Source organism: Homalodisca vitripennis, chromosome 6 (genome assembly GCF_021130785.1).
Source record: "Homalodisca vitripennis isolate AUS2020 chromosome 6, UT_GWSS_2.1, whole genome shotgun sequence".
Taxonomy (NCBI): domain Eukaryota; kingdom Metazoa; phylum Arthropoda; class Insecta; order Hemiptera; family Cicadellidae; genus Homalodisca; species Homalodisca vitripennis.
Window position 1 is genome coordinate 100,982,113 of NC_060212.1, and position 24,283 is coordinate 101,006,395.

The following is a 24,283-nucleotide window of genomic DNA, read 5'->3' on the forward strand; positions in this document are numbered from 1 at the left end:
AGATGTACAACGAGAAGGAAGTCCAAGTGGGATGCCCACAGGTGGAAGAAAGGGCATCGCAGACCATTTCCATACAGAAAATAGACAAGAGTACTGAGATCCAGAACACAGGAAAGAGGCAGGCTGGTCACACCAAGGGAAAGGAGGTTCGGCGGAAGACTGATGGTAGTAAGCAGGCAGTGAATGATATGCCTGGACGCAAACCCAAATTTAAGCAGTCTGCTCCTAGGAATGCTGGCGTTCCACATGGTACAGAAAATACAGGATCTCAAGATAAGCCAAAACCGTCAGAAGAAAGGCAGGGGTTTCAAAATGATAAAACCCAGGAAGGAACAGACAAAGAAGGCTATCGCACAGTGACCAGGAGAAGGCAGAGACGCCAACAAGACGAAGAGATAGTTGTGGTGAGGACTGAAACCCACAGGACCTATGCAGACCTTGTCAAACTTGTAAAAGACAAGGTGGACCTGGATGAGACGGGTGCTAAAGTAATGTCACTTCGAAAAGCAAATAACGGAGGACTGGTCATCAGGCTGAAAAAAGAAACAGGCAAAGCTGAAGCACTGCGAGAAGCCATTGTAAAACAGGGCATCGAGGGAATCTCTGCAGTAGCTCCCAAGAAGAGGGCAGTTCTGCACATCAAAGATCTGGAGGTAGACGCTACTGAGGAGGACATATTGGCTGCACTTGCAAAAGCTTTGCAGGTCGGTGTCTCGACTCTGGATGCAAAGGTGTCTTCACTAAGACCAGCATATGGGGAAACCCAGAATGCAACAGTAATCCTCCCAAAACCTACAGCAAACAAGCTGGCCCAGGCCGGTAGACTCAAGATAGGCTGGGTACTGTGCAGAGTAAGATTTCGCGAAGAGCGGATACGTTGTTATCGTTGTCTTGAGGAAGGACACATTGCACGTTACTGCAGGGGTACTGACCGGAGCACAGTGTGTTTCTTTTGCAAGAAGGAAGGCCACAAGAGGAAGGAATGCCCAGAAGGGAAACGTAATGATTAGCTTTGTCCAACTAAATGGAATGAAGAGCCAAGCTACAATAGATTTATTGCAAGCCACGGCCAGGAGGAAGAGGTTGGATGTCATCATGCTTAGTGAACCTAATATTGGGACAGCAAATGATCAATCTTGGTCTGTTGATGCTCGCCAAGGGTCCTGTGTAAAAAGCTTAAGTCAGGTTCATATGGTAAAAGGAAGAGGACACGGAAACAATTTTGCATGGATTGAATACGAGCGGTGTATCGTGTGTAGTTGCTACTTCCCTCCTGGCAAACCAATCATGGAGTTTGAAGAAAGCCTAGAAGAACTTGCGGCTTTTAGAAGGAACTGTAGAAAAGGAATAATCATTGGTGGTGATTTTAATGCCAAGGCTGAAGAATGGGGAGAAACGTGCTCAGGAAGAAGAGGAAGGTTAGTTGTTGACTGGGCTGCAGGAAACAACTTGGTCCTGCTAAATGAGGGGAAAGTGCCAACATTTAGAAGAGGAGAGTATCGCTCCATACTCGACCTTACTTTCGTTACAGAAGATTTGGCAGAGAAAGTAAGGTGCTGGCATGTCAGTGAGGAGGAAACCCTAAGCGACCATGAGCAGATATTTTTTGAGCTGTGCATGGACCATGAGGAGCAGACTGCACCGTTACTGCCAAAAGGGTGGAGAGTACGGCCGAGTGACATGGAACCTTTGGAGGAGGCTCTGAGGCGTCACCTTGATGAGATAGATGGCAGATCAGCGCATGAACTGACTCAAGCATTGGATGAAGTGTGTGGGGAAGTATTGCAACCAAGGAAGCCTGGTGCTAGGAGATCAGTATACTGGTGGACCGCGGAGGTGGCAGCCTTAAGATCATCATGTAAGTCTTTGCGGAGGCGACTTACCAGGGCGAGAGGAAGATCGCGACCAGATGCAGCTGAAGTGGATGTGTTGGTGGTGCTGCTCAGACAAGAACGCCAAAGATACAGGAAAGAGATCTTGGAAACCAAGAGACGCAAATGGCAAGACCTATGTGACCTACTTGAGGCAGATCCGTGGGGAAATGCCTACAAAATTGTCATGAAGAGATTTGGACGCAACCTACCAGTGCTAGATAGAGAAACAATTGAACAGTGCGTAGATGTACTTTTCCCTGAGCACCCACCTGTAGTGCATGAGGAAATTGTTGCTCTGGAGATTCCACCTTTCACCAAAAATGAGCTTATCGTGGCGGGAAAAAAGATCAAGTCTAACAAGAGCCCGGGACCTGATGGCATTCCCCCAGAGGTAGTAAAGGTGGCAGTGAGTGTAGTCCCAGACAAGGTCCTTAAAGTGTTAAATATGGCCCTGAGAGAGGAGAGCTTCCTTGCAGGCTGGAAGATGGCAAGACTGGTCCTCATCCCAAAATTGGGTAAGCCAGAAGGCAGACCAGACTCATACAGGCCACTGTGTCTGCTGAGTACTGTGGGGAAGCTGTTTGAGCAACTGCTGGTAGGAAGACTACAAGAAGAACTTGAGAAAACCAATGCTTTGTCTGACAACCAGTTTGGCTTTAGACCTGGACGCTCAACAGTAGATGCTGTGGACATGGTCATCAAGTTGGTACGACGTGCTGTGGGTGGAGGCCGACAATACCGGGAAATACCAGCGGTGGTCCTTTTGGATGTGAAAAATGCCTTCAATAGTGCTTCTTGGCAGAAGATATTGCAGCGGCTGAAAGCGATTGGAGTATCTCCATATCTTAGGCGCATGATTCAGGCGTATTTAGGGGAGAGAACACTGGACCTGGGAAATGGAATGAGGAGGCAAGTTACCAGTGGAGTTCCACAGGGATCAGTGCTTGGCCCAACCCTTTGGAATGTCCTGTACGACACTGTGTTTCGCTTGGCTCTCCCGCCTGGGGTACGAATTGTCGGGTATGCTGATGACTTGGCCCTGGTGGCCAAGGGAAGCACGGAACATGTGCTAATGGAGAGATCCAATGAAGCCATTGCACGAGTTGGGGATCATCTGCAGGAACTGGGACTTGAGCTGGCCCCACAAAAGACTGAGGCAATTATCATGGCTGGAGGGAGGAGACTTCGACCGATCACTTTTCGGGTACAGGGTACGACTGTCACACCGAAGACTAAGGTCAAGTACTTAGGCATTTGGCTGGATAAGTCAAGAACTTTCGTTCCCCATGTTATGGAAACAGCAAGAAAGGCCTCAGTAACGGCAATGGCAATAAGTGGGACTATGAAGAATGTTCGGGGGGCCCCAAGGAGTCAAAGAGGCGGCTGATTTTCTCAGCAACACAGTCCATACTCTTGTATGGTGCACCGGTGTGGGCGAGTGCAATGCAGTTTGGAAGAGCAAAGGAAGCTGCACTAAGGGTTCAACGGCTTGCTGCGATGAGAATCACATCAGCCTACAGGACGATATCTCTCGACGCTGTTTTGGTGCTCGCTAGGACTCCTCCTATCCATCTTCTGGTGAAAGAGAGAACTGACAGCTACCTGGGAGAACGAGACAGGGCGGAGCTGCAGGAAAGACTGAGGGATGCTTGGCAACGAGAGTGGGAGGTCTCAAGTAAGGGCTCCTGGACCAGAAGGCTCATACCAGACATTAGAGTATGGCTTCAAAGGACACATGGGGAGGTAAATTTCCATGTGACTCAGATCCTCTCAGGTCATGGGTGTTTCCGCCGTTACTTGGAGAGGATTGGCAGAAGTAACTCAAGTATATGCCACTACTGCAGAGAGGAAGATACTGCTGAGCACACTTTCTTTTTCTGTAAGAGGTGGACAGAGGAGAGAGCCAATTGCTGGGAAACAACCGGACAACTGATACCTGAGACTTTGGTCTCTCACATGGTGCAGTCGGAAGACATGTGGAACGCAGTCAGTAAGATGGCCTTTTCCATTATACGGAAGAAAATGGAAGATGAGCCGTGAGGACTTGAGGTGAAGAAGGAAAGCATTTAGTGCAAGACACTCACCCAGCTGAAGAAATGCTAAAAGTGGTCCCGGCTTGGTGGGCAGGAAGGACGAGGGTGGGGTTTAGCGGGTCGGCGATCTTTATAACGTAGTCAACCCCGCATGCACTGGAGTGAAGGGAAGAAGAGAGAACCCTCCATGTATCTGATTGCAGATTCCCCATCCTCAGCCCAAAAAAAAAAAAAAAAAAAAAAAAAACTTAAACCATTTTATCACATGTTTTGTGTTCTAAATCAGTTTCATGGTGAACACAATCAAAAGCTCAGATCAGGCCCAAAAAAATATTCCTATTGTCTTTTATTATTTATCAATGAAATCTATAACAGATTCAATAAAATCAATCCTAGCACTCAATACTGATCTGTTGGTTAAAAACACATATTGTTCATTTCTATGAGTCTTCTTTCTAAAAACTCAATTAATTGATTGTACATAGCTTTCTCAAATATTTTTGAAAACACTGAAGTAATGCCAGAGGTTGATAACTACTCAGGTCACTGGTGCTACCCTGCTTGAACAAAGGAACTATTTTTGTGATGTAACTCATGCTATTTTGAATAAAATACACTGTGACCTGTGAGAGATCTCTTACAAGTCAGATAAATTAAACGTTGCTAAACATATTATTCAATAAAGTCAGATTTCATTATCATTTAAATCTTTCAAGTGTTTTGAACAATTGAATTGACTAGGATACGTTACAGCATTTATTGCACACCTTGTTATATGCCCTAGTCAATTTGGTCATTTAAAACAGGTTTCAACCCATTGGGGAACTTGCCTGAGCGTTACTCGTTGTGCTCTTTCTAGATGCTAACGATCACGTATTTGTTTGTTTTTCCGCTAGATCACAGTTTCATGCCCTCGAGCATCGTTATAAGCAATTACTCCGTTTTGATTCGTCATATTTGCACACTGGAACCACAACTAATAGCTTGTTTTGTTATTTGTTTACATTTTGCCAAATGCTCAATTTTCGTCACTTCAATGTTCTGCTTACATTCTTTGTATTGTGTTCTCAATGTCTAGTGTTTAACTGTTTATAGTTGTTGAATGAGTTTTTAGTTCTTCCGCTACTCCATGGAACAAGACAATTTGTCTACTTCAGAAGTAGACAGATACTTGGACAGAGATATTGAGATATCAAAGACTGACACAAAAGTGGTAATGTAAATAGTTTATTTTGATTATCATTTCAATAATAACAATTGAATGTAACAAACATTTTTATCTCATCTCCCAGACAACTAATTTAGAAACTTGTCATAAAATCATAAAAAAGTGAAAAAATGTAAGTTAATTTAGATTGTTTTGTTATTATGCTTTATTATTAACCCTTTGTGTGCCACATGTATTTTCCCAAGGCATATGCATAAAGTGTCAGGCTATTTTTTGCATATTTGTAAGCTTTTGGAAAACAAGCTGTTATAAAATAACTACTTTAGTAGTATGCATGCCTCTCGTAATTTAAAAAAAAATCTTAAGTTTGAGGTTCAAAAACACACTGAATAAGTAACTTGGGCTCAAATAACGTTTTTTAACCTAAAAGTACGTATTGTTTTGAGCATATACTAAAAGTTACAAATATATTCCACAGAAATTGCATAAAATAATTTAATTTAAGTAAAATTCAACAAATTTCAAAAATTCCGCTGTAGAATGAAGATACACTTGTTACTATAGAAACAAGTAAATATCAATATTTTATAGTTAAAATGAAGCAGAGCAATACAATTCAAAGTTGATTATAAATATATTTAAATGTATTTTATATACAGGGTGTATATTATGTCTGGAAACACCCAAATATATCCTTTAATAATTTAAATATAAATTTGAAACCTCTTACAATCGTGATAGAGATTGGGCATCTACTTTTTGGAACAATGTTTTGTTATGTCACACCAACGGGGGACGTCCTGCCGAGGGTATCGTGAATATTCTTAATGGAAGCCTATACCTTGTGATACATAATTTTAAAGGTAATAGCTTACTGAATTGAATGCCACAAACCGCATCTCAAGGGAATTATTCTATCAGAAAATAGAGCATTTTTAGTATTGAAAATTTACTGATGTTCAACAATGTAATTTTAACATGGTTCTTGCCACAAAATGTGTTACACTAATTTTTTAGCATTTTTTTAAATGTTCAATTAAATAAAACAAAAATTTCTTTTAAGCTGGTTCTATTAGCACAAATTTGCCAGTTTTTATTACAGTACAATTATGGAAATACTTATGTTATTGATTTCTTATTACAAATAAAAAATAATGTATGCTGTTAGAAAAGTCTTACAACAAACGTTTTACCTGCATTTGGTGTCAAAGCAATTGTTCGAACTGTGTTCCTTCTACGTTTGACAATGAGCCAATCTTGTGTAAAATGATTCGACAGAGTTGCCTAACATTTCTTCAGTTATCAAAGCAATCTCCTCTATAATCCTGTTTCTTAGGTCTTCCAAATTATGAGGCTTTCTTCTATAAACATTGGATTTTAAATGACCCCATAGGAAATAATCGATTGGTGACAAATCCGGAGATCTTGGAGGCCATTCGATTTCTCCTCTTCGGCCAATCCATTTATGAGGAAACCTTAAATCCAAATACTCTCTTACCTGTCTCCCATAATGGGGTGGAGCACCATCCTGCTGAAACCATACATTATCAAAGTATTCTCCTGATGCAATTTGAATAGCTGGGATTATTTCATTTTGGAGCATATTGTAGTAAAGTTCGGCATTTAAATTTCCATTGATGAAAAAGGGTCCAACAATTTTGTTACCTAAAATTCCACACCATACGTTCAGTTTTTGTGGTTACTGTGAATGGGACTCAGTAATCCAATGTGGGTTTTCACTAGCCCAGTAACGGCAATTGTGCCTGTTAACATTGCCATTTAGGAAAAAAGTTGCCTCATCAGAAAATAGTATGTCGGTCAGAAAATCTCTATTGTCATCACATTTGCGCATCACAAGTTCACAAAACTCAACTCTTCTGTCGTAATCATCCTCACTTAACTGTTGGACTAAATGAACTTTAAATGGTTTGTATTTATTAATTTTCAAAATCTTACTCACAGACATAGGGTGCATATCATGTTGCTGTGCAGCTTTTCTGAGCGATGTATGTGGGTCTTCAATAAATGTTTGCAAAACATCTAGTGCATGTTCTTCATCTGTTGCAGATTGTATCCTACCCGACTTTGGCCGATTACGTACACTCCCTGTCATTTCAAAACGCTCAATAGTTTTTGATATTGTTGAAACACTTATGGGATTCCTTTCTGGGAAAGTGTCATTAAACAAATTACAAACTTCCCGATAAGATCTTTGACGATCGCCATATCCTCGCATCATCAACAGAGTAATTCGTTCTCTTTCAGACAATTCCATTAAAATGCCAAATAAAAACTGAACTACTGTAATTAGATAACTTGTTGACAGCAATGCTTCAGAGACACTGATTAACTCGACAGGAATGATATGACCTTTGTCCATTTGTAATTCCCAAGCTTAGACCTGTCTAGTGAAAGCTCCATGCTCAACAAACTGAAACCTGTAGACCAGATGATTAATAACACAATAATGTTTCTCATAGGCTAGTGACCTTTGTCTCTTTAAACCTTCCTGCTGACTGGAAAACACCAAGTACAGATTCATAAGTAATCAGAGAAAGTGACTCATAAGTTTTATTCATTGTAATAAAAACTGGTAAATTTGTACTAATGAAACCAGCTTAAAAATAAATTGTTTATTTTATTTTAATTGAACATTTAAAAAATGCTAAAAAATTAGTGTAACACATTTTGTGGCAAGAACCATGTTAAAATTACATTGTTGAACATCAGTAAATTTTCAATACTAAAAATGCTCTATTTTCTGATAGAATAATTCCCTTGAGATGCGGTTTGTGGCATTCAATTCAGTAAGCTATTACCTTTAAAATTATGTATCACAAGGTATAGGCTTCCATTAAGAATATTCACGATACCCTCGGCAGGACGTCCCCCGTTGGTGTGACATAACAAAACATTGTTCCAAAAAGTAGATGCCCAATCTCTATCACGATTGTAAGAGGTTTCAAATTTATATTTAAATTATTAAAGGATATATTTGGGTGTTTCCAGACATAATATACACCCTGTATATTATGTTTAAACTATAAGGACAAAGGCGTAAAGTTCACAGAGCCACTATAGTGGCCCGCGGCGCTCAAGGTACCGCATACGGCGAGCCACTATAGTGGCCCATGGCGGTCAAGGTACCGTACATCTCGAGCCACTATAGTGGCTCACGGCGGTCAAAGGGTTAAATGCAGAATATGATACATATCGTTACAAACAAATTTTGATTTAAAAAAGTATAAAAATGTCAGTATTTATAAAAAAAGTTAAATTTCGACCTAATTTGAGTGTACACTGTATTTTTAAGATTTTTTTCTTTATACCATGATAAAGGCCATATAATTATAAATAAAACCCATGTATAATATACTATTTTAGAATTAAAAAAACATGGCATCGGTACGTATAAACAAAAAGCTGCACAGTACCGACATTGTATAAATTGTACTTCATTTTTTAGAGTTTAGAAATTACATATTAATAGTGTAGTTTTCACAAAAAATCTAATAAAGCATCAATATAACACAAATAAATGTGATTAGTAAATATAGAGACAAATATTTGGTAACGTATTTACATTAAAGTTTACATTTACTAAATAATAACCCTAATATATTTACACTGAAAATTCACGTTTTTTGCTTCGACAAAACTAATCACTACATTAATTTTGTAAAGAAATACAGTAAAATACTGTATAAGTTACTATTTTAGTTTGTATTTACTCAAATGCTTGGTTATTGGCACATATACAACAAGAATGGCCCTCACACAACACGGTACTCGTCCGCTACGTCGCGTGACTTGAAGACAAAATCATCGCAGCCCACTATTTTTGGACTAGTTATCCTTATCATGGACCAAAATAAACTTCATTATATGTTCCTTCTTCTATAGTTAATCGAAAAATACTCTATGAGTCATACTTCCTACCGCCAAATCGTCTCCAAATAGACACACGAATGACCTGACATTTTTGAATAATGAAACGTTCTTTAAGTTTTTGTTTTCATTGATTGTTGTAATAACTTGTAAATTCCAAAATAGGTTAAAGAAAGTCTGTCCTTTTTAATACTGTAATTTATTTTTTCCCCGATAAGGAAAACTCATCCCAAAATAGTGGCCTCTTGATAATACCTAAACAACATACGTTTCACAGATAAAATGGAAGAGAAACGACATAAAAGTCGCATTTATCAATAGTTTGCAACCAATTGAATACATCTGTCTGGATATTTGGCCAAAATAATCTTGTTCTATATAAAACATTATCGAAATACGAAACGTCAAAATTAGCGATGCTGGTACTTTATGCACTTTTTGTATCGTCAAAATTAGCGACGCTGTGGCACTCAAAGGGTTAAGTAATCCAATAAAAATTGGTTTTCAATGTAAAAAACATTGTGCTGTTTTGAATTAAAAAAACTATTGAAACAGATAAACAGAAAAGTAATAAAATAATGACAGTTGCTTTTGATTTTTTTTTTCATACTAAAAAACTTGTAAGTATATAGTAAAAAAATTAAATAAAACAATTATTTGGAGAAAGCAACAAACAATATTGTAATACAACCAAATAAGACTAAAATATCCTGAAAAAGTGACTGATTTATCTGTATCCAAGCTCATTTTATTAATATTTTAGTACACGCATGCATTTTTACAAAAATCAATTCATTCAGTCCTAAACCAGGCTAGGTTAATTGTTTCCACAATGGGTTAAAATAACAATAATAACAATGAATAATATGCTTTGCAATGCTTAATCTGACTTAGAACCATTTAATGTTGTTCCCAAGAGTTTAATTCCAAAGGCACAATGAGGGCTGATCAATCAACGTGACAACGTAATTGTTCACAGTGTACACAATATTGATACTAATGATGGTTGAATCCAAAATTATTGGCCTCAAAATTATTTTTAATTTTTTTAAATATGATTTGTGATCAGTTGCTGTCCTCAAATAGGCACAGCTGAATCACGACGATGCACATACACAAATATTGAAAATACGAACTGCAAGCAAAATATTATTTACAAAAATTTGTGAATTACATTAACTACCTACGGGTTTTTAAACCAAGTCTGGCAAAAACATGTTTTATAGATCAGTAATTTGCTCATCTACTGTTGCCTCCAAACAGAGCTCCAATTATTAAAATAAACATAAAACAGATGAATGTCTTGGGCACTTCCATCTCCCTTCATGACTTCGCAGGTATCAATCAACCATTAAAACAGTTGAGACAATGCACAATACTATTTTCTGGTTAAAATTATTCTTGTTTACCGGTTTGACATAATGAAGTTTCACCTGCTGTAGTTTTGCGAGAATCGGAGATGGAATATGAACATGACGTCCAATAATTAGTACCGTGGTAAATCTCAGCAGATTCAAGATTCGACTTCGACACGTCACAAATTTGATACAGGTTTCATAAAATTGTAATTACCTCAGCACACAAGTGGAAGTAACAGAGTAGAATGGTTGTCTCCGAACATGTTATCACCAAGATGACGAACACAAGGAATAGGAAGCCAAACATGTAATACATTTGGTTAGACCTGCACAAAACAGAGAGATCTTTAACTCTGCTAGCTCTAGAAAATAAAATACTCAAAACTAAATGTTCTAAAACAATATATTAAAACGATTAAAACACAGGTTTATACACTAACTTGCTTTTTCAACACATTTTACTTTGGTTAATAATCTGTAAAACTGTAATCAGTCTACCATAAGGAGTTAAGTATGAAGAAGAGTTGGATGAAGATACAGCCGAAGGGTAACACTCCACCCATGATGATGCCAGGGATGGGTTGTGTGTAGACGCTCTGGTCGGGGATCTGACGAGGGATCTGGTTCGTTCGTACTGGATGCTCGATAGCCTGCAATGTTAATCAATTCTATAAAATCTTAATATCTAAAAATACTTTTACAGTTATAGCGTGTATAATAAAACTACAAAACCTTGTAAGTCTATATTTTAAAATTAATAACCTGATTTATCCAAATAGATTAGAGTAACTGTGTGTACTTACTTAGTAATACTAACATAATGATAAGTGTTAACAACACTCGCTAACTTACCACAAAACGCTCGACCAAGCTCTGCAGCTGTTAAACTTTGGCCTACTCTTACCAATACTTACTTGAGGTTATTTTTTTGCACATTATTTTAAAACAGAAAATATTCTCTACAAGGTCTATTCAGACATTTTTCCTCTAAAAACACTAATTAAACTGTTACATAGTAAATATTTTTAAATTTTAACTGAAAAAACTAATATTTAGACTTTGGTAATGTATTTGAATTGATAGAGTTTAATTACATTATTTTTAGGAAAACTAATTGCCAATATAAATAAAATTGTTTTGTCCGATAGTTTACCATATATTTGTGATTTTCTAAATGCTTGTAAAATAATACTAAAAAAAGGGATGGGGAGGGGAGAGGCTCAAAGGGGGACTTCATTAAAAATACATCTCTAACATCTATGAAACACTCAGTTAGTAGGAAATCATTTCCAACATTTCAATTGTTTACTTCTGTTGCCTGAGCTATCCCTTATTCTCGCAACCAATTTCATCTTAAATTCGTTTATTTAAACCGTTTTTATAAATACGGTCTCCCTCTATTTTCCTTCTTTCGTTACTGTCATGACACGATTTAAATTATTGGTTCGTGAACACATCAATCGTACACAATGTAGTAACCACATACTGTCAACCTTCAGTCACAGTTTCACGGATCACGCCGCTTAGGATACGATGTTTGGGATTAATCAAATATTAACACAAGAAGTTGTCAAATTATTTCTCGATTTTATATGTTCTTAGAGACAGAAAGATTATTTCTAGAGGGAGATTCCCAGTCTGGTGGCCATCCTAGACTTACATTACAAATCAAACTTTGCACAATGTTTTCAGATACATAATACTCGTCACTTTCTTATGGAGGGCATTATAATTATTGTCATTATGGACCAGTTATATCATCGTAAATCAAAGATATCGCAATCCTGATTTTATAGGAATTTTTTTGCATAATATCATCATCAAACATTTAACTTTTCAGTGAAAAGAGACATCAGGATTAAAAAATCAGCCTTTAGTCAAACAACAGTTCAGAAAAACAGCTAGACTAAATTAGCCACAATTTTAGCTTAACACAAGACAATAAATAATTAAAACTAATGTGGATTTAGGATTTATAATTTAGTATTATTTTAAAGCTTCCAGATCTTCTTCTCCTTTGGTCTTTGGTTAAATGAACAAGAAAATTGTAAAACCGAAAATATAAAAAAAATCTTGACTTGTTACACCTTTAACAACTAGAAGTGAATGAAAACCTCATGTAAAAATTAAAACCCTACAGTAAACTGATGTTTTACCATGTCAACATAACAACCTATATACAACTATATAGGTAGAATTACATCTATATTTTTATGACAACTAAAGTTCTTGAAAACCACATTTATTTATAAAATCTGTATTACTTTTATATTACTGATCTGTAGCCTTTATTAGTACAAACTGGCATAATGAGAGACAGAGTAAGTTACCCGCTTCCTGAAGCCGAAGAAGGAGCCGATGAATGTGAGAGGGACGGAGACACAGAACCAGAGGGACAAGAGAGCGATGAGAGTGGAGAAGGGGACAGCGGCCGAGCTGTCCTTACCCCACAGCACCAGGTTCATCACAAAGAACAGCATGAACACAATTCTGCAACATCATAATCATTTCTCCCTTCACTATCTTACTATACGATGGCCATTACAAAATGGTTATAAATTAATTGTGACCATTTTATATAGATTTTACAAACCTTTACCCCTTTATCTGGAATAGAGATTGGGACAATTTTGAAATTTGAATAGCTGTTTTATTTATATCATGTGTTAATCAGTTTTTGCCATTTCATAACGAGAGGTTAGAGACAAGGTGTCATTAATATTGTCACATAAAACATTTATTGCTAATCAGCACTTATGGATCCCAACGCTGGTCCTGTAATCACTCATGTTGGAAGAGAATACATAACCACTCACTGTAAGATGTTTGTGAAAGAATTACCTCATTACACTCCTAGTTCTAGAGAAGCGCTCAATCTATCCATGTAATACTTTGATATTTTGTGTGTTAATCAGTTTTTGTCATTTCATATCGAGGGGTTAGAGACAAGATATACAGTTGTAGGAAATAGAATGACTGTATTTTTGTAGTTTAAACCGTGCAAGATAATACACTAAAGACAACAAAACACTGTTGCCCAGTTCACACAGTCATTTTAAAATATCTACACAACACAACTGCAAACTACGATACAATAGTCAAAGGACATGTTACGACAGGTTCGAAGACATAACAAACAAGTTTGGAGAATTACATAGTCTTATTTTTCTCAATTATTTTAAAAAGGTTTCTGACCTACACCATCAATTTATTCTCCTACTCTTGGAAAGGGATTTTTAATTCCATCAAAAGCAACCCTATGTAATTTTATAACCATTTTTTAACACTTTGCGCTCGAAAGATCAGCAGCACTGGCCTCACAAACGTTGCAGAAAGCTCGTGTTAGTTTGTCCTCGTAACTAACACAGGCTCTTGTGCTCTGTGATCTGAGCCGAGCATTCGATTGAGTGCCGCATAAGATACTACTTAGCAAGCTAAATTCCTATGGAATCGAAGGAACAGTTCACAAAACTATTTCCGGCTATCTCGAAAATAGACAAAAGAGGGTATCGCTTCAGGAAGTAGAGAAGTCATGCATGGAGTGCCACAAGGTTCCATCCTGGGACCTTTGCTCTTCTTAATTCTTGTGAATGATTTAAGACTGGGAGGCAGGGCAGTGCTGTTTGCAGATGACACTACGCTCCTGTCCAGAGGAAAGCTGATACACTCCCGTGTTTCAGGAAGCCGAGGACTTGTTAGCAGATGCCAAGAGGTGGTTCACCACAAACAAACTAAAATTAAACGAAGAAAAAACACAACTGATATTCTGTACTCTAAAAAATGGAGATGTCATAGAGGACTGTGATGAGGCCATTAAATTACTCGGTTTCTGGCTGGACCCGAAGTTAAATTGGAATTGCCACATAGACAAAGTCTGCACAAAACTCTCCAGGGTTATCTTCTTGCTGAGAAAACTGAGAAACGTGGTACCAGAGCGGTGCCTGGTAACGGTGTACCATGCACTTTTTCACAGCCACCTAGCCTATGGTATTCTGCTCTGGGGCCATGCATCAGCATGCAGCAGAATACTTGTTCTCCAAAAGAAGGCACTACGCATCATTACATCTTCAGACCATCTGGAGCATTGTAGGCCTATTTTCAAACGCCTCAGGGTATTAACGGTTCAAGGCCAATATGTAATGAACTCGCTTATATACATAAAGGAGAATGAATCACTGTTTGGGAGAAGACAAGATGTCCATGGCTACAACACCCGCCATGCAAAAGACCTAAACACCCTAAAATGTAGACTTTCAAAATCGTTGAACAGTTTTCCAATAGCAGCGGTCAAACTATACAACAGCCTACCGGAAAGCATCAGAAATATGAACACTATTAAGTTCAAGGAAGCCATATGGTCCAGACTTACAAGTAGGCCTATCTATGCACTCAAGGAACTTGAAGATGACCCACTGTTCTAGTCCTGCCACCATAAACCTTTGTAAATAGTGTGTATAGTTTTAAATACTTGACAAAATTGTTCTGAATAAATTGCAAACAGTTTTAAACAAAATTGACACAGTCTATCTGGTTTTATCAGTCAAAGACGAAGACAAAAAAAAAAAACTCGTACGGCCAGTACAGATTGCTGTGTTACTTTCATTGGCAGCTCGCGACCATATTTGTTATTTGTTTCTCCAGATCGGAATTTTTTTTCAATTTCCTCTGCTTTATTTGCATAGTAATTTAAAATGTTTAAAGAAGAAATGAAATATAATTTAAAATTTATTTTTAATGAATCTTTATTATACAAAGATAATCGCACACATTTGGGAAATTTAACTCTATTACGTATATCATTAACAAAGATATGTAAATAAAATGTTATAAAGTAGGATTTTACAGTTATGTTATACTCAGACATGAACTATTTTACACAAAAAATTTTCTCAGTTTTTACACTTTTTTAAGGAACAAAACTTCTAAAAATAAATACCTATGTGTAGTCAAGAATAGTTAGCACATGTCTTCTACTAAAATTTTCTAGGTTTCTATCCCTTCTATCACTTCAGTGTATAGGCCCACTACGTGTCATTCGTCTTATTTGCACAGTCAATGTTTAGAGAAGAATTATGGGCTAGTTAAAATTTACTGCTTTATTTAAAAATAAAGCTGCTCAATAGGTTACAACACTCACAATTCACTACAAAACAAAGAGAATATTATAAAATAACAGCTATGTTAAGTGGCGAGTGGTGCTGGCCTTAAAAGCTTCAAGGGAAAATTATAAATACTGCCTTCGAGTGCATAGGGTTAGAGGACAGTTGAAAATTCTGATTAATTCAAGTGTTAAGAGAAGAGAATGAGCAAAAACTTACCCGGGTGTGAGCATAGATGTGAGCAGGACATTTGATTTCCACTTCTCCCCTCCAAAACTCTTGTACACTCTGGCAGACACAAAGCCGGCCGGGGTCCCAAGGCATACGTAGAGTATCATGGCACAAGTCATCAGAGCTCCACGGTTGGCCGGTGACAGAAAACCGAGGCAAGCAAATACTGTTGACAAAGCAGACTCACCATCACAAACAAAACTGACCCACAAATCTAGCCATCAATTAAAACTGCAGTTATGTTCGTAGCATCTACCACTCTTCCATGTCTAATATATTTCACCAACCACTTACAAGAAAGCTATAACTAAAACGACAGAGAGTGTATTTTAAGTATTGTTTCATACTATTGTTCACACACTGCGACTACACTGCTAATAACCCAAAAAGAAAACTGAGATAGATTTAACAAAGGGTCCAACAGAAAGACCTCTCTTATCATGGAGTAAAACTACAAAAATAGGTAAAGAAAAAATATTTTTATTGGTAAACAATATATAACATGATATTTCATATTAGTTCATCAAAATACTTGAAAATTACTACATCTGACAACCAATACGTGACACTCAAGTTTCTAATAGCCTTTTGTATAATTTCAGGAAGAATGGTGGTGATTTTCCATGTGATTATATTTTAGATTGATTACTTTTTTACTTCAGAGTCTGTACTTTCTGTAGCTGTCGAGGGTAACCGCTGAGCGATCCTGTCCTTGCAAGCACCTGGTTCGGAAGTCACCTGTAAGCCCTTGGCCCCCAGGATAAGTGTTAGAGAGGGCTTCTAAGCCCTAACTTCACTTGGTAAAAACATGGACTAACAGTAACGGTTAACTCTGGGTGTTACTAAACAATAGTGAGACCTTTCTCCGGCCAATGTTAAACTAATCCATTGAAGACCCCGAAGGAGAAGTGTGGTTCTAACAAGACAGAGCTACATCCCACACTTCTTGTTGATGATTCACAATTTTGAAAGAAATGTTTCCTGAAAGTAGGGTTAACTTCTGGCTGTTTTATAACTGCCAGTAGAACCTATACTGGGTAGAGAAAAATGTGTAACTTTAATATGGGCACTTTGTGTAATGGATGTCCAGAAGCGGCACAACACTAACCACAAATGTCGAGATATTAGGGTATAAAGATAGGCCTAGTATACACTGTGAGGGATGACTGCTGGAATGGGTGGAGCTCTCTTAATGTTAAAGGGATGTTTAAAGCATAAATGTGAGTGAGTATTGTTTCCCTTTCCATGCTTTGATTAGAAAACACTAGAACAAAGCTAGCCTCACCTTCTCTCAAGATGACATGACTGAGATATAGAACCCACTATCTGTCCTCATGGGATCTTAACAGGAGGTGGCCCCAACCCCAACATTACCCATCCTGTAGTGAATATCCTGTTACTCCAAACCTTTTAGAACTAAGAGCAATGAGGCATATCCTTATCAGTTTGTCCTAACATAACATTCCTGGCTGCCTACTTTCATTGCGAAGTGACATTGTCTGGCCACAAAGGTTACCAGGCTTGACACTTTGTGTTTTTTCCTTTGGCATTAAATGAATGCCCAAGAAGTATAGAAACATTGTTCTACGACCTTAGAAGCTCTAACTGAAGCAATAAATCACAAGAATTTACAAGCATTCTTCAAAAAAATTACACAAAGTGCTATTACAAACGCTAATATGAAATAATACGTTTTATACATACCTAATGTGACGAGAGTCATAAAGAACACCTGGACCCCAGAGCCCAGAAAGACAGAGAGAAGCATTCCTTTACGAGGAGGCCTGAACACATCTCCGTGAACCAACTTCCATCCAAACTCTTCTTGAACATCTTCACCGGAGTCAATCTATAATTATATTCAACAAATTCAGCAAATCACGTATGTTTTACTTAAAATTTGATAAGTGAATAACGTAATGGAGAAACAATATTTTTAGAGAGAATCTATGAATTAAAAATTTGAAATCTCCAATTAATTTAAATTACTCATATAGAAAGACAGGAATGTTTGGGTGCAACATCGTGTACAGACTTGCCAATACGGAGATTTCCTGCTAATCAGTTCATTCTTTTACTTGCCCATAATGGAGCATAATTAGGTTTTTGTGCGATTAGGTTTAACAAAACAAAATATTGTTCACATTTTTTTTAACTATTACATATACTTTGCTTAAAGACAATTAGACAATTTCAAAGATTCTGGTTGGGGATAATACTGAGCATAAATTACTAGAAAAAGATATAGTCATAACATAACAACAACAAATAAAAATATATAATAAGTAATAACAAAGAATAAAACAAAAAAACTCAATAAATTTGTAACAGTGGCCTCAAAATGGACACAGGACAAATACTCATCAAAAGGCTTTGTCAAATGAGAAATAACAAATAAATTTTAACAGAAACAACAAATATAAAAATAGTACATTAAAATTGTATTTCACTAGTGCAACTAGACAAATATTCGTCAATTGAATAAGAGACTTTGTCCTTCAACCAAGTACTATTAGAGCTTTTAAACTTAACAATACTAACTGTCCGTACTTTATCAGGCAAGTTGTTGAAAAGTTTAATTTTCATACTTAAATGACTGTTCTTAGTTTTTTCTAGTCTAACATTTACCATATTTAGCTTGCCTTTGTTCCTTGTATTATAATTGTGTATATTTTGTCTGACCTGATATATTTCTAAATTTTCTTACCATTGACTAAACATGAATATATATACATACTTGGCAAAGTCATAATTTGTAATTCTTTGAAAAGGGGCTTGCAAGAAGTTCTGTCAGGTAAACCTTTAATCACTCTTAACGCCTTTTTTGCCATAAAAAAGCTTTTTGAGCAGCAGCACTACTATTTCCCCATGACAAAATTCCATACATTAAAAGTGAATGAAAGAAGGCATAATAGGCATAACCATGTTAACACAGAATCTTAATTTTCTAGATAACTCTTGCCAATATTTTACAGATCATTTGCCCTTGTACATTTCTTTGGAGTGTTATTTTGGGTACTGGAAGTAACAAAACCCTTTATTCTTTGAATAGTAAAAATATTATTTGATATGAGAAAGACGTCAATAACTTTTTATAGAGTATACTGAAAATTTTATACATCTTATATTAAAACAAGTAAGCAGTAAAAATAGAAGAACAATAAATCAGATCAAAGCTGCTTCTAGATCAATCTAGCAGATCATAAAGCACATGAAACCATAGTGCTGGAAGGGACCTTGACCAATCCACCACTCAGCAACACGGGAAAATCAAACCAAACCTCAACCAAAACTTATTGCAGAGGACAAACATATACGAACCAAGGGCAAAATTGGGTAGAAGGAATAGTTTGCTTCAACCCCCAGGAAAATCACAAACTGTAAAAGGACGAGAGTCAGCTTTAACTAATTCCTGACCGAAACCATTAGTGTTTTAAAATGTTAATCATAATATGAATTATATACTGATATTTTAAATGTAGATTAAAAAGGACTGATAAATTTGAAGATGAATATAAGTAGAATATCTAGTTACTGATAAACCCACTACGAGAATAAAAGGCATCAAAAACAGCTACCATGATATCTTGTTACAAGTCCTCTTTCATATCACTGGGGGTTACATACAAAGTAATACAAGTCATTTAGAATGTCAAAAATCCCTATTTACTGGGTATCTCTTCTTACAACACACTGCAGTTTAACATCTAAGTCTGTAATAAAAAATTGTACTTTTTTAAAATAGAAGATTGGTTGCCTGTTATGTTACTTATATAAATATATGTACACACTTTTAAATGAATATTTAAGAATCTTAAAGAAATTATGATCAAAAAAATTCCTCCAATTATTTTATTTCATACAAAGCATAAGTGTTTCTCCAAACTACAAGGTGGATGTACCAGTCATTTTGGTGTATTTTCGGCCATGTTAACTTAAGTACATTTTCTCATGAAAGATTAGGAATATAACTTTAAAATTTCAAGGAAAATTAAATTAAATTTGTAAAAAGACTTTATTTTGTTTCAAGGGTAATGGATTTTGTGTAATATGTTTTAGTACAAAATACTTGTAGGAATGATGGCAAAAACCAACAAAGTATTATTATTGACTTTTTGCATGTGATGAAGAGGGTAGCATACCAGTTGGAAATATTTACACCACCTGCAGTGCACCTGACTGCTATCTTCACAATCTGCGACATCCCGATGTCGGTGTGGAGCACCATGAAAGGAAACCTCATTTTTAACAATATGGATAAAAGTCTGACAGTAAAATCATTAAGTATACCTTAATGATCAGCAACAGAAGGAGCATGCAGAAGTTACATCAGAGATTTTAAACCAATTACAGAGGCAATGAGTGAATATAAATCACAAAAAGTAAAGCCAAGAACTGTTAACACAACTTCTTCCTCAAGAATAATATTCATAACAGCAATTTGAGAAGACCTTCAAAATAAGTTTAACTCTACAAATGAAAAGATTCAGTCTCATCTAATGGATACAGTTGTGAACCTATAAAAATCCCTTATTACATTTGTGTATAAACTAACAGATACATGTAATATCTTTAGGGTAGTTGGTAAAAAATTCAATTGTCCAAACTACTTGAGAAAGTGAAACTGAAATTGAATGTAGTGGAGACAAACACAGACCTAAACAATCAAGGCAAAGGAGAAATTCTTTGACAAATCAGAATCAGACTCATTGTTACATTGCAGTGAAGTAATTAACAAAAAAGAACAAATGTGATTCATCAGTCCCACTTTTCTTCCTCATTACTGAACTAATTAATTATTTTACCATCTCCTGAATCATCACTCCCCTTCCAGGTACCACAAAGGATGGCAAAAGAAGGCAGTGTTTGCTAATTGTTGGTACTATGGCCAGTAAATTACTCTCCAAGTCAAGATTTAATTACATCTTTTCTGATTTTAACCTACAGTACCAGTTCTTTTTTTATTCTATTTTTTAAGAATGAAGACACTCCCTTACACAAACCCCTCCCACTCCCCCCACCCCGTGATCCCCTTTTTCCCCTGTGGTGTAGAGGGCACCAGTGGTGAGAGAGACTTTTTATTTGCCATCATCTTCCATTTTTAACTTTAAAATCGTGAAAAAGAGTACTTTGAATGTTGATCAATTTGTTAAGATGAACAGAAATCCCTATGTTCGGCCATGTTAACTTAAGTACATTTTCTCATGAAAGATTAGGAATATAACTTTAAAATTGTTAATAGTTTTTATGTGACCCTTTGTACACATTCTACCCATGATATGAAGTACATTTAAAGCCATGTGACAACTGCCAGCTGATTGAACATATGTTTATTAAGAAATACTGATTTAATGTTATTCATTGTTACTTTTTGTTGTAGTTTGACATCTTAATATTATAAATGTGAAAGTAAGTTTGTTTGTTATGCTTTCACGCTAAAACTATTCAACCTGCTGTACTGAAATTGTATATAAACATTCCTAAGGTCCATAGGATGAACATAGGCCTCTTCTTATTTCGTAAATCCTTTCGGGCTACGTCCCACTGGTCTTTGAAGTAACAAAATATCCCATCTTGGTAATTTCTGCAGTATTAATTGAATGAGCCTGTCAAATGTAATCAGCTGTTCTGTGTAAACATTTTTTATTATTTTCAATTTGTTTACGTTTATAGTGAGTAAAGTTTTTAATATGTTTTTAATCATTTTAACGCTGTTTTAGGTTTTAGCGATTAGGTAAGTACTAATCTACCTCAGAATATGCCCTAAAACATAAGAAGGTCCGAAATTTAACTGTGAAACTCCCTTTAAAGCAGTTAGCAAGAACTATGCTAGATAAAAGTTCACTGCACTGTTCTTTTGAACTAATGTGCCAATTCCAGTTCTAAAATGTCTAAAATATTTAAAAAGTTTTTCTATAAATTTAAAGTCTGATATAAATAAAATCCGTCTTACTTTTCGTTTGACAGAAGTAGGCTTCTCTTATCTGTGTTATATAAATTTTCTTGATTGGAAAACAAACAAAATAAACAATGGAACAAAACTTACCAAAAACAAAGTAAATTACAATGGCCACAATTATAAACTGTTTAACGTATTTTCTTGATCGTGAAAACAAGGCATCAGAAATATAGTTCACTTCAACCAGCAGTGGTTATAAATGTGCAACGCCTACTAAATTGCATGCAAAGCAGCAGGCAACTGCTAGCAGTGCTATGTAAGAGAAAATGTTGTATAACTTTTACTAAACAATTATTAAAAACCATTATGAAACCTCTTTAAACTACCCTTGACATAAGAAGGCTTCTCAGAGCTGTGTATAACCCTTTAAAGGCTGACAGCACACAAATATGCACATGTTAACTGTTTTACTCTTCCAGAATAAAACAGTTCTTTCTGATTTCTGATTTGCATCTGACATTCTTACTAAGTAATCACATTGTAGGACGAACATCAAAGCTAGGTGTTGAGTAGGGTTCTCCTGGAACTTGAGCAGTAAAGGCAGGGTGAGATTTGGTGGTGTAGAATCGTTGAAAAGTTCAGGGAAGAGTACCCAAAGCACTTTCATTTCAGCGATAAAGAGATGAGTGGTTCCCTCGATGATCGTCACTGACTATCCTCTGGGATTATGGGAGGGATCCCACTATTTCTTTAAGGGATTTTCGATATACCGAATATGAAACCACAGACTTGTTGATTTGATGAAGTGATGTGGTATAGGACCAGACAAGACAGCTCATGATGTAGTCGACAAGCTTCACAACATGAATAATAATTTAGAATGTTAAAGTGTGATTATAAAACATTTTATTGATTGTCTAATATTAGTTTATACACAGTATAACAATAAAACAGTGCAGTTTATATTTATTCTGCACATGAAGTTAACAAACAGCAATATTGTAAGAAAAAGGCAATAGTTGTATGAAATGTTAAAGTAATTTTGTTTAGTTACAACTAATACCAAGTTCATGCCAAATATGTCACATTGGAGATGTGTCAGTTACTTGTTGTTCCTGGCTTGTGCTAGAGCATCTTTCATCAAGTGGTCATGCTCGCTTTAGCACTGACAGATTTCGTTAGCAAAAATTCCATTAGAATTGTAATAAAAATTTCAAAATAGTTATTATCTTTTAAAGTTGGTATAGGCTATTTAAAACAGCTGATACCTATAAAAAGACAAAATCTTAGTTGGTCCCGGCTTATATAGCTACAAAGTGATCACACTAGCTTATGCACTGATGGATTTCGGTACAAAAAGGTACCTTTGGAATGATAATAAATTTGTATAGTGCCATTTTTATAACTATACTAGTTTTTTGACTTTTAAAACATACACCACTTTGTTAGTACAAAAAATAATGTGTTAATAACACAATTATTTTTTTGAATTTATCTCTTGTATGTTTATATCTATGTACCAAATTTGGTTTCTTTACCTTTACTATTTTTAGAGACGGTAATTTTTTATACAAATAGGCAGCTAGTGGCTAAACAACACATTTCTCTGGTATGTTTATACAACATTTTTTGTTTGAATTAATGAGTACTACCAGCCACAGAAGTTTGCGACATTCTTTTTTAAACACACTGTATATATGATATTAAAGTAGTGTAGGAATTTCAACTTTGATATTTGACTCAAAGCAAAGTTAAGAATTTTCAAAAGTAAAGAATAAAACACATTTTCACCAATGTTAATATGAGACAAACTTGTTATGTATAATTGCTAGATGATGATAGAGATACCACAGGCCTTATTTGTTCAAAGTTTAGTATCACGCATTGCATTCATATACACTACATGACAGTTAATATAGTCAAGTTAATAACAGAACAAATTTTATGTTAAAACACTGAAGCATTTGACAAATCTGCGGTCCAGAGTTAATACACTACTCACCAACCATCACCCTGTCCAACACTTGCTTGTGTTTTTTTAAACAATTTGTTCAGTTTTCAACTTGACTGTTTAGTTAATTGCCATATATTGATTAGTTTTTTAATTTTATGTGCCCATTTAACCTTGTGCTTTAAGGTTTTTGATACATGATGAAGATAAACAGATTGCATTCCTCAAAAAACGTAATGTTCTAATTTTGTAAAATATAAGAATGGCAAATGTTTGAAATCTGCAATTCTCTATCATAAGCTACTTTGCTGACTAATGAACTATATGAGGTTGTAGTTATACCGACCTGGTTGTAGCGGGCAATGTCCTTGTGCAGTGTGCGCAGAATGATCATAGCCACCATGCCAGACAGGAATAGAACGATCATCAGGGAGTTTAGGATGCTGAACCAGTGTATGTTTGTGTGTGGCATGGACTCCAGGATATAATCCCACCGTGACGACCACTTCACTGTGTTGTTTTTCTGGTGAACATATGCAAGTTTATATTTCGTAAAGTTATTATGAGAACCTACTCCAATACAAGCTAATTCTGCCAAATCTGCACTTTATGGGTAAACTGATTAAAACAACCAATTTATGAGATGGTAGGAATAGTGAAGGTCAAAAATCGCCAAACATCGGAAATAATTCCCTACTGGCTGAATTTTTTACAGATTGTAACACATTATTAAACATGTATTTTTACAAAACTCTGCGCATTTCTCCTTTGTCACCATTTTA

The 24,283-nt window shown here is 36.1% G+C and overlaps 1 protein-coding gene across 1 annotated transcript in view; it reads right to left on the bottom strand.

Moving 5' to 3' along the window:
* Positions 1-24,283, bottom strand: part of LOC124364651 (transmembrane 9 superfamily member 2) — a 62,160-nt gene that overhangs the window by 7,321 nt on the left and 30,556 nt on the right. Inside the window, exons 8-13 of the mRNA XM_046820280.1 lie at positions 23,848-24,024; positions 17,356-17,500; positions 15,640-15,817; positions 12,652-12,811; positions 10,820-10,971; positions 10,536-10,647 (exon numbers count right to left, since the gene is read on the bottom strand). Coding sequence (XP_046676236.1) covers positions 10,536-10,647; positions 10,820-10,971; positions 12,652-12,811; positions 15,640-15,817; positions 17,356-17,500; positions 23,848-24,024 — 924 coding nt within the window. The remainder of the gene's footprint in view (positions 1-10,535; positions 10,648-10,819; positions 10,972-12,651; positions 12,812-15,639; positions 15,818-17,355; positions 17,501-23,847; positions 24,025-24,283) is intronic.